A 10,730-nucleotide genomic window follows, 5' to 3' on the forward strand; every position below is an offset into this window, starting at 1 on the left:
TGTTTCTAGTCCCAAGCCAAGAGTCCCAATGCGCGGCATTTCCGCCAGCGGAGGATGCTGTGCTGCATCGATACCGGGAGGAACGGGGGAGAATTAATCACATTTATTGAATCTGAATAAAATGTATATTTATTAAAATGGATTTAGCTTTGTTGGCTAGGAAATAAGACTTGGAAATGTATTGAAGATTATTTAAATTTGTATTCTTGAAGACTTGCCACAAATTTCTTTTAAAGAAAATGTAAATTTTGTTGGAAAATCTTGAAGAATAAAATATAGTTCTTTTCTATATATTTTTTAAACTGGGTTTTGCTTTGTTGACTAGGAAAACACCACAAAAATATCTTGAAGATTATTAAATTTGTATTCTTAAAGACTCCACAATAGTCTTTTAACAGAAACTGTAAATTTTGTTTAAAAATTGAATTAAAGATAAAGATAAAGATAAGATATTAAAAAATGCTTATAAAATAAATGAATATAACAAAAAACAAAATAAATCTTGCTGTATTATTAATTTAAAAAAATTCTTTAAATAAGCATTAGTAAATGGGTGAAAAGTAAATATTTGAGCTGTTATATTTTTAACGGTTGATTGTCGATAACAAGGCTAGTGTTATACTTTTAAATTCCGCTTAACAACACTGTCGAAACAAACACAACTTCACCACAGTTGTGGTAAGTAAGCAATTCAAAATAAGCTACATTCAAAAATATATACTATAATTATTTAATATTAAGATTAATAGGCCTTAAGCATTTAAAAACGAAATATAAGTCATTAAATACTACATTTATAATTCATTTTATTTAATAAGAAATAACAAATGTGTTATAAAATAATGTAAGCTAAACAGTTTAATTTATTGTTTTAATTACAGTTTCCTTTGCTAATTAATTTCCGTTTGATAAATTATTAAATAAATTTTATAGTTGTCAAAGTAATAAATAAAAATTCAAAAAATGGAATAACCCCAAAATGGAAATTTAGTAATTAATTTTCTTTGCTAAATTCATTTATTTACCTCAAATAAATTATTAAATATATTACATAATATATAAATAAATTAAAATGTATAAAAAAAAATTCCATTTAATTTTGTATATCAAAATGGAACCCCAAAATATATGAATATTTTTATGACTTGTCTGTGTAAGTAAAAATAATAACTTTTTGAGGCGCCACAAGTGCGTTGGCAAACATAATTTGAATATTGTAGCAGCCAAGTGATAATTAGTGGTGCTTACTCATGAGTATGAATGAAAATTAACCATTGCGTGGGCTTCACGACTACAGTAAACCCACTCCCAAAGGCAAACATTAATTAAACACCAAAAGTGCAGTTGTTGACTTGGCTTTTTCCTTTCGCGCTCACTGAGCCACTGAGGCACTGAGCCACCGAAAAACCACCTGAAAGCGACGTAACAGGCGGGCAAACTATAAATTAAGTCGTAGCTGTGTCTTAACTCCGGTTTTAGTTACTCGTTTTGGACATAATATTTAAACTTTGCGAATAGCTTATATTTTTTATCTCTATTGTACACAGTTTTGTTTAATTTCGCGGCTGGGAAAGCAACTGCAAAGTCACGCAGCTCCAAAACTCGAACAAGTGTAACGATTAAGCTGACCATGAACTGCTTACGAGACTGCAACGGCGGCTTCTAGTGCCCACGACCTTCGCCTTAACTCCCTGTTGCCCGCTAATGAGGGTACACTGACCACCGACCGGCACTCCATCGAGTGTCTCCGAATTTGTGCCACTTTATTAGCGGCTTGGCCACCCACCACTAGCCCCTTTGGCGCCTCAATCGAATTATATTTATAGCACACACAGAGAGAAATTTATGCTAGAAATGTATTTTAGAAAATGTAAGGTTTCTTATTAAGAGTTTAGAAAATATTTAAAGATAGTAAGAAAATATTCTATATTTTGAAAGAAAATTAAATATATTTCTGGTAGATTTATAATTTAAAATCAATTTTCAGGACCAATAAATAAAACTTAAACCCATTTAAGACCCCTAAAATTAGGGTAGTTCTTGAAACCACTTAAAACACCTTAAATAAACAATAAATCAAATTCTATATCCCATTTTTCCCAGCGTGTATTTGCACCAAATCTGCCAAAAAAGTGTCTACCGCCTGGTCATTGTTATTATTTGTTGTTTTCGCTGCTCTTACTGTTCGTTTTCGACTTGGGTTTGCTGCTACTGTTGCTATTAACACGATTTTTTGAGCCATTTATGCTGCCGTCGGCCAACTTACACACAAACCGATCTCTACTAACCAACTACCGCATTTCCCCAAAGTAAAGCTCCAAGCTCCACCACAGAGCCAGCTTCAATTCAATTTTTGATTGCCAGTCGGCGCGAGCGGATCGGTTGTGCGGATCGGTCGGTGTCCATGCCCCCCTGTCCAATGTCCAGTTCCTGAAACCGAAGCACAAACATGTTGTGGATAATTGTTATGGCGGTGGTGCGGCTCCATTACCAGGCCAATGTGGTGGCAAATGTCACGGTGATTGAAGACATTAGGCTGGCCTTCCGCGGCGTCACCAATGACACGGAGCTGGTGAACCACATAATACCGGAAATGTATGCTGCCAGCATGCGCCTCAAGAATCCCTCCTTTGTCTTCAAAATGCCCACCGCCAGCGGTGGCTCCCACAACTACGAGCTGCTCACAATGCAGCGATCCGATTTTGCGGAACCGATCTTCCCCAATATCACCTCCACGTCCATTGATACGCCTTCGGCACCGGTTCCAGTTCCCATTCCCCCAGCAACAAGCGTAAAGACCAGTCTGGCTACGTCACCGCCGGCGGATTGGCAGGAAATGGGACTGGATGGCTGGGTGGGTGAGCTGCAGCCACCGGTACCCTGGCTGGAGCAGGACCACAAGTGAGTGGCTTCAAGCAAAATACTTTTAAAAACCAAATTAAAAACTCTCTCCCAGGGACACTCACCCGGCTATCAGCTGGCAGAACTCTTATCCCCGCGACGAAATACTCCTGGACATCAAGAACCATAACTTTGATGGACGAGTGAAGGACATCAGGGTGATAACATCTTCTACAACTGGCCGGCCGGCGGAAAAGGAGGACCTGATGAACGCCCAAAACGTGTACATAGCCCGAGTGAATGATCCCTTTGGTTACTCCATGAAATGGAGCTTCAACAATGACACAGCGGACCAGCAGGATCGTGGCAAGAGAGACGTGACCCGTCTGTACTCCATGATCAAGTGCTCCACCGGCTGTGATCCCTTGATCTACAAGGGCTACGGCTGCTACTGCGGCTTCGGAGGACATGGCGTGCCAGCCGATGGCATAGATAGATGTTGTCGCCTCCATGACAAGTGCTATGGCCAGAGCAACTGCATCTCCTATCTGGAATACTTTGTGCCCTATGTGTGGAAGTGCTATCGGGGCAAGCCACTGTGCGCGGTGGATCATGGCGAGTTCGGTGGCCCCGACTCCTGTGCGGCGCGTCTCTGCCAATGCGATCTGAGGCTATCGCGGTGCCTGAAGAAGTTCTACTGCCCCCAGCGACGGTCCATCTGTCACTCCTCCCGATCTCGACGCTTACAGAATCTTATATTCTTTGATTAATTAGTTTATTGTTAAATGGTAGGTCGTGAGTTGTGTTTAAATGTGTTTTTAGCTTGAATTAGTAAACGATTTAAATGTAAAAAATACTTCTTGAGATGATCTTGATGTCCTAATGATGCCTTTGACTCTTCCGGGAACCGCTCCTTGCCTTGCTACCGCTCGCCTTCTCCCGCTCCGTTCGGCTGCTGTTGTTCTGGTGATTCGTCGGCGTGGCCACTGAACTGGTGACCGAAGATGCCTCTGCCTGCTGGGCAAACTCCTTGATGGCCTGACAGTCCTGGACAAACAGACGCGCCGTCTTGTGCTGATTGGTGTGCGGCTTGTAGGCCACCAACACATTATGGGCCATCAGCAGGACATCGCGATGCAGCTCGCTTAGACTGCGTATAAAGCCCGAGTCTATGTTCCGTTTGATCGTGGTGAGATCCATGGGCCGCAGGCACAGATCTGCATGCCGCTGGGCATGCTCCTCGTGGAAGGGTCGGCGAAACGGCGCCGCATGCTTGCTCTCCTGCAGCGTGGCGTAGATTGAGAGGAAGAGCTTCTTGGTGGCCGCTCGCGTTTCCCGGCGATCATCGGTGTGCTCGCTGGAGGCGGGCGAGTTGGGTATGCTGTCTATGACCGGCGTGGAGGAGCATCGGCGACGTGTGCTCGATCTGGCTGTGGAATGATCGCTGGCCGTTGTCGTCTCATCGTCCACCATGGGACTCTCCGAACGATCCCGATGCGGTAGCTTGCGCAGCATAGGAGTACGTGTCGGCGCCGAGGGTGGCTGTGGTGTACTGGTCCCCTCGGGTTCTGTTTTGGTCTCATCCTGTGCTAGCTTGGAGATGGGTGGCTTCACCCTGGCACTACCTCGGGGCTGCTCCTCCGGCTTGCTGCTGTCCGTAAGGGATGAGGACTCCTCCTCGTCGGTGTCATGCAGGGAGCTGCTAGCCGCCGGCGCCGAAGCTGGTGTTGAGGGTGTGGCCACCTTTTCCTCCTCGACAGTTGAGGACTTCTCAGTTTCCTCTTTCTTGCCTTTGCCCTCAGCTTTCTCTGGCTCTTCCGCGGTTTCTGGTTCCCCAGTGGCCTCCTTATCTTTGCTTGGTTTGGCCAGCTTAATTACCTCTTCCTTGGGTTCTTCAGTCTTGGTGAGGGTTTCGCCCGGCGCTTCCTCCTCCACCTTGGCTGTAGGTGGACTCGCAGTATCCTCGCTGGATGTGCTGATGAGGGTGATGGTCTCGCCAATTTCCTCCACGGTCACCTCACTGGGCAGCGGCTCCTCGGACTCGGCTTCCTCAGTGCCTCTGGTGGATTCGCCTCCCGACTGACCGCGATCCTTGCTTTCCTGCGAGGCAACAGCTGCCAGGGGAATGTTGTCGTTGGAGTCATCGCTGGAACCGAGGACAACCTCCACGGACTTGGGCTTATCACTCGCCGTTGGCGAGGCTTTGTTCTCATCCCGCTTCAGTGCATCCAGTTTGTCCTCAAAGTCAATCACCTCGCCTTTATCGTTCGAGGGCGAGTTCACCACGTCCTCTACATCCTTGAGGATCTCATCATCGATGACGCTGGCCATGTCTATGTCGATATCATCGATTATTTCGTCAATGTTGGGAAACACTTCCAATAGCTCGTTGGGATCTGCCTCGTCGGAATCCACCGCGGCAGTTGTCCCAGAAGTCGCCTCGTCCACCAATGGCTGCTCCTGGCTGCCAGCTGGCGCCTCCGACTTTGCGGGCGTCGTCTTGTTCTTCTCCAGCAGCATTGACAGCGTGGGTGCCGACTGCGATGGACTGCGTTCCAGGGTGGGCGTGGTGGTAGCGAGAGCCTCAATGGCTGCCGGCGGGCCACTAATAGGCCGGGACATAAAAGCCGCGTCCGTGGAACTCATCAAGGTGATGGCCGGCTGGCTAGAAACAACAGCCGACGCCGTATTGCCGGCACTGGTCAGCAGGGAGGTAATGGTGGGCGCTGTTGCCCTGGCCACGCTGCCGGTGGCTGCTGTTGCGGCGGGTATTCCGGTGGGCGCATTGCCTGTGGGAGATTTCAGCAGGGATGTGAGTAGGGGCGAGGGTGCCGCAGCGGCCGGCTGCTTGTTCACACTGCTGGTGTTGCTGCTATTCATGTCCTCCACGTCCATGTCAACGGCGGTGGTGTCCGTGGGCTGGAGCGAGCGCCTGGCCGCCGGACTGCTGCTGCTGTTTCGCCAATTCCCCCCCGCCAGATCTTTCTTGCGCTGCTCCCGCTCTCGCATGCGATTCTCCAGCTTCATCTCCTCGATGCGGCGCGTCTCCTGCTCCTTCTCGATCTCCGCCCACATGTCCTGCAGCTCCTGCTCGGTCACGTCCGCGTCCGACTGCAAGGCGTCGATCTCGCGCTGGATGCGGCGATAGGTCTCCTGGTCGCTGCGCATCTGTGCCTTGATCTCCGCCAGACGCTCCTCGGTTAGCCGGCGCAGCAGCAGCTCCGTTGGCGTCTCCACGGTAGCCGGCGACGAGACGCCGGCGCTGCTCTCGCTGCTGCGCTTCTTCCGCTTGGTGGCCTCCACGCCCTCCAGCAAATTGCCATACTGGACGGCACAGTTCTTCTGCGAGTACCAATCCGCCGGCCGGTTGTTGATTCCACTCCCTCCATTCCCGTTGCCACAAACCGCCTTGAGCGTGCGGCTCACGGTGATCCAGTTCTGGTCGCCGCTGCAGGAGACGGCCGAGGCCAGGCAGAGCTGCTCCCGCTTGGTCCACGTGTCCAGCGGAGTGCGGCTCAGCTGCAGGCGCTCCTGGATTCCCGTTGACATTTTTATTGGAATTTTTTATTTATTTATTGTTTTACAGGGAGCAGCTAGAGGTGGGGCGGGATCAGTGTTGGAAAATAAACTGAAAATACGATATATTTTGATCTGGCACTTTTGGTCGCTGGGACCGAAACGTCTGGCAACTCTGGGAGCTGGGACCGAAAAGTCTGGCAGCTCTGGTAGCTGGCGCAGCAGCGTTGCCAGACTTTTGAGTCCCAGCTCCCAGAGTTGCCAGACTTTTGAGTCCCAGCGACCAAAAGTACCAGATCAAAATATATCGGTATTTTCAGTTTATTTTCCAACACTTTGAAATTCAGTGTGACCAAGAAGAAAATATCAAAAAATACCAAATAAAAATATCGCGATTTCGATATCATTTTCAGGAAAATATCGATGTTTCGATAACATCAATGCCAACATCGATGTTCTTCCACCTCTAGGAGAGCTCTACTTTAACAGAAATTCTGTTACTGCGATTCCATAGACAAAATTCTGTTAGCCTCATTTTAACAGAAAACTCTGTTAACAAATAATTGCTGTGAAATTCAGAGTGACCAAGGAGAAAATATCCAAAAATATCAAATAAAAAATAAAATATCGAGATTTCGATATTTGGCAAATAAATTTCACGATATCGATATATTGATTTTGTATCATCATCAACCCCACTTCTATATCGATATATCGATATATTAATATTTGATATATATATTCCGTCTGCCATCCCATCTCTTTTCGGCGAAAAACACGATGGTGCAAGGAGTGCGTATAAAAGATTTAGGCAAAAATCTAAAAATATCAGCGCGATCGCGTCCTGTTTATTTGCGAATCCTTGCTGGCCGCTCGCCCAGGATGTGCTTGGCCCGATGCTAATCAAAGCTCTTTCCGTTTGATTCCAGACGCTGTACACTTACCCCGAGAACTTCCGCGCGTACAAGGCGCTCATCGCGGCCCAGTACTCCGGCGCCCAGGTGAAGGTCGCCGACAACTTCAAGTTCGGCGAGACGAACAAGTCGGCCGACTTCCTGAAGAAGTTCCCTGGCGGCAAGGTGAGTAACGGTTTTGGGCGTGTGCCGCCGGCTGGCCATCTTGCCATGTCATCAACTGCTTTCGTGTGCTTTTCCAGGTGCCCGCCTTCGAGACCGCTGATGGCAAGACCCTGAGCGAGTCGAACGCCATCGCCTACTTGCTGGCCAACGAGCAGCTGCGCGGCGGCAAGTGCCCCTTCGTCCAGGCTCAGGTCCAGCAGTGGATCAGCTTCGCCGACAATGAGATCGTGCCGGCGTCGTGCGCCTGGGTGTTCCCCCTGCTGGGCATTCTGCCGCAGCAGAAGAACAGCACTGCCAAGCAGGAGGCCGAGGCTGTGCTGGAGCAGCTCAACCAGAAGCTGCTCAACTCCACCTTCCTGGCGGGCGAGCGCATCACCCTGGCCGACATCGTGGTGTTCAGCAGCCTGCTGCACCTGTACGAGTACGTCCTGGAGCCCAGTGCACGCAGCGCCTTCGGCAACGTGAACCGCTGGTTCGTCACCATCCTGAACCAGAAGCAGGTGCAGGCCGTCGTCAAGGACTACAAGCTGTGCGAGAAGGCCCTGGTCTTCGACCCCAAGAAGTACGCCGAGTTCCAGGCCAAGACCGGCGCCGCCAAGCCCCAGCAGCAGGCTCAGCAGAAGCAGGAGAAGAAGCCCAAGGAGAAGAAGGAACCGGCACCCAAGAAGGCTGCCGAGCCCGAGGAATTGGATGCCGCCGACGAGGCCCTGGCTGCCGAGCCCAAGTCCAAGGATCCCTTCGATGCCCTGCCAAAGGGCACGTTCAACTTTGATGACTTCAAGCGCGTCTACTCCAACGAGGATGAGGCCAAGTCCATTCCCTACTTCTTCGACAAGTTCGATGCCGAGAACTACTCGATCTGGTTCGGCGAGTACAAGTACAACGAGGAGCTGTCCAAGGTGTTCATGTCGTGCAATCTCATCACCGGCATGTTCCAGCGTCTGGACAAGATGCGCAAGGCTGCCTTCGCCTCCGTGTGCCTGTTCGGCGAGGACGGCAACAGCACCATCTCCGGCGTGTGGGTGTGGCGCGGACAGGATCTGGCCTTCACCCTGTCCCCCGACTGGCAGATCGACTACGAGGTCTATGACTGGAAGAAGCTCGATGCCAAGAGCGAGGAGACCAAGAAGCTGGTCACCCAGTACTTCTCGTGGGCCGGCGCCGACAAGGACGGCCGCAAGTTCAACCAGGGCAAGATCTTCAAGTAAACCAGCTCAACACGGCACACAGACCACTACAACAACAACAGCAGCAGTAACAATAAAAAAGTTTGAGATTGAAAAGCAGCTCTCACGATGCCTATTTCTTAAGTTCCAACTGATATCGTAAGATCCGATGTTCATCGTGCTGCGTCCTAATCCTCCCTTATATTTGCAACTCTGGAAATTGATATTGTCGACGGGACAGCCGCCTGCAGCCAGAAAATAATTTATACACAAAAAATAAACGGTTTTCTATTAATTAACGAGAGTTTTTTGAATTCTAAAAGTGGGAAATGGGAAAGATAAGACGGAAATAAACAAATATTTTGGCTTTTTCTAATAAAATGCTATCAATAATCGCTCTCAGATTATTTCTTTATTCATTATAATTCAAACATAATTAGTAAATTCAATGTTGTAGGCAACTTTATTGGCTTTTTATAGACTTAATCCATGAATATCATCAATTAATGCTTAACAATTATACAAGGGGGTGTCTGTGACAACAGAAATATATTTCGAAACAAGTTCAAAACCGTTTAAACTTTGTTCTAAAAGCAAAGGAGAAGCTCGAAGAAAGATTTGAATAAAAGGAAATGCTATATGTACCCGGGGCACATGGTCTTTACTTCTTGATCACGACGGGTCCCACGTTGTCGCCGGTCTGCTTGTTGTGCTCGGCATGGCTGCCATCGCAGTAGGGCCACTGGAAGAAAGGATCAAAGGATTAAGTATTAAATACTATATCACCACGGCACTCCACTCACGTTCTTGGTCTTCCAGCAGCGACAGAAGGCGGCCTTCTCTGCAATATCCTCCACATCGATCATGTCCACCACCTTGGGCTCGTGCTTCCGGATTTGGTTGTTGCAGCGTCCGCTGTTTTTGGCCTGGCACCGTTTCCTTGCCGCGGGACAAAAGGCCAGATAACTGGTGTACCCAATGCCGGCGACCACAAGGGTGGGCGGGATCAGGGCTAGGCAGTCCTTGACTGCAACAAAACAGAGAGGAGGAGGTGTATTTTAAGGCACAGAAAACTAGATCTCTCAAGCAGCCAGTCAGTGAGCCGAAACCGGCACAAGGTCGTTTCTCTATATAATACGTATATCGGGCGGGATTAGGTTATAAACGTACATAGATATACGTGTGTGCCAGTTTATCTATGTAGCCTCCGGTGCCCTATCTCACCTGGCCGATAAAAACTCGCGTCAATTAAAAATTTCTCTCGCGAGCTCAACAAAAGTTGCATAACCGTTGCAGGTTCGCTTTTACTTTCGTGGCGTTGCAAGTGCACGCATGAATATATTGCTAAAACAGGTAAATTGTGAAACCTGGCTAATAGAGGGGGCCAAAGCCAAGAGCCCTAGATGCTGCTGTGTCATTATCATTATCTATGGCGTTTCGCGGAGTGCCCTTTGAAGGCAATTCAAATTCCATTTCAGATACACGCGAGCTTGGTGGTGTGACTTACAGGAGAGCTTGAACCAGCCGCCGAAGCTGTCAGGAACCGGCAAACCCGACAAATAGTTGGGCAAAGTCGTCTTTACTAGCTGTGATATGGGCTCCATTCCGGAATTTTACTTGGTTTTTTGGTGGAGTTTATTTGATGTCCAATTGGAAAACCTGTTTTTGTTGTTGCTATCGGTTGGTGGTGGCAACAATTCGATATGCTTTATCGGTAGGAAATTTCACTGATTGAACGGCCACACTGAACTGGGAGTTAATTTTATTTATTTATTTTTTGTTATTTTAATCCAGTTTTTACGTTTAAAACATATCCTTTAAAATTATTCTATCCTATCTTTTAGTTACTAAAATTATAATAAACTTTAGTGGTTCGAAATTTTATAGGTTATTAAATAAGCAATTTAAAAACATTTTTTTAACTACTTTTTTTTTTAGATTAAATCAAACGAACATTGTCCTTGCCGCTTCCATTTTTGTAATATTTTCGAAATATTTTCATTAAACATAAACAGGTTTAATTAAAAAAAAAAAACTAAACCAAAAATAAAACTATTAGAATATTCTTTCTTACAGAATTTGGGCACTCGCTATAACCTTTTAGTAATTTTTATCATTTTTATTTTCC

The 10,730-nt window shown here is 47.3% G+C and overlaps 4 protein-coding genes across 4 annotated transcripts; 2 read left to right on the top strand and 2 right to left on the bottom strand.

Annotated features, from left to right (window-relative positions):
* Nucleotides 1–2,376: 2,376 nt before the first annotated feature.
* LOC108075752 (uncharacterized) lies at nt 2,377–3,611 on the top strand. Its single transcript, XM_017168307.3, has 2 exons — nt 2,377–2,901; nt 2,957–3,611. Exons 1-2 carry the CDS (start codon nt 2,450–2,452, stop codon nt 3,609–3,611), a joined length of 1,107 nt encoding a protein of 368 aa, XP_017023796.1. The 5' UTR covers nt 2,377–2,449.
* Brd8 (Bromodomain containing 8) lies at nt 3,595–6,474 on the bottom strand. The gene has a single exon (XM_017168305.2). The coding sequence runs from the start codon at nt 6,388–6,390 to the stop codon at nt 3,721–3,723; it is 2,670 nt and encodes an 889-aa protein (XP_017023794.1). The 5' UTR covers nt 6,391–6,474; the 3' UTR covers nt 3,595–3,720.
* Nucleotides 6,475–7,002: 528 nt separating this feature from the next.
* On the top strand, nt 7,003–8,901 carry eEF1gamma (elongation factor 1-gamma). Its single transcript, XM_017168302.3, has 3 exons — nt 7,003–7,149; nt 7,287–7,436; nt 7,514–8,901. The coding sequence occupies exons 1-3, from the start codon at nt 7,138–7,140 to the stop codon at nt 8,642–8,644; spliced, it is 1,293 nt and encodes a 430-aa protein (XP_017023791.1). The 5' UTR covers nt 7,003–7,137; the 3' UTR covers nt 8,645–8,901.
* A 141-nt stretch (nt 8,902–9,042) lies between these two features.
* On the bottom strand, nt 9,043–10,284 carry Cisd2 (CDGSH iron sulfur domain 2). The gene is made up of 3 exons (XM_017168303.3): nt 10,110–10,284; nt 9,406–9,629; nt 9,043–9,344 (listed from the first exon to the last, which is right to left on the bottom strand). Exons 1-3 carry the CDS (start codon nt 10,204–10,206, stop codon nt 9,264–9,266), a joined length of 402 nt encoding a protein of 133 aa, XP_017023792.1. The 5' UTR covers nt 10,207–10,284; the 3' UTR covers nt 9,043–9,263.
* Between the last annotated feature and the right edge of the window lie 446 nt (nt 10,285–10,730).

Source organism: Drosophila kikkawai, chromosome 3R (genome assembly GCF_030179895.1).
Source record: "Drosophila kikkawai strain 14028-0561.14 chromosome 3R, DkikHiC1v2, whole genome shotgun sequence".
Classification (NCBI taxonomy): domain Eukaryota; kingdom Metazoa; phylum Arthropoda; class Insecta; order Diptera; family Drosophilidae; genus Drosophila; species Drosophila kikkawai.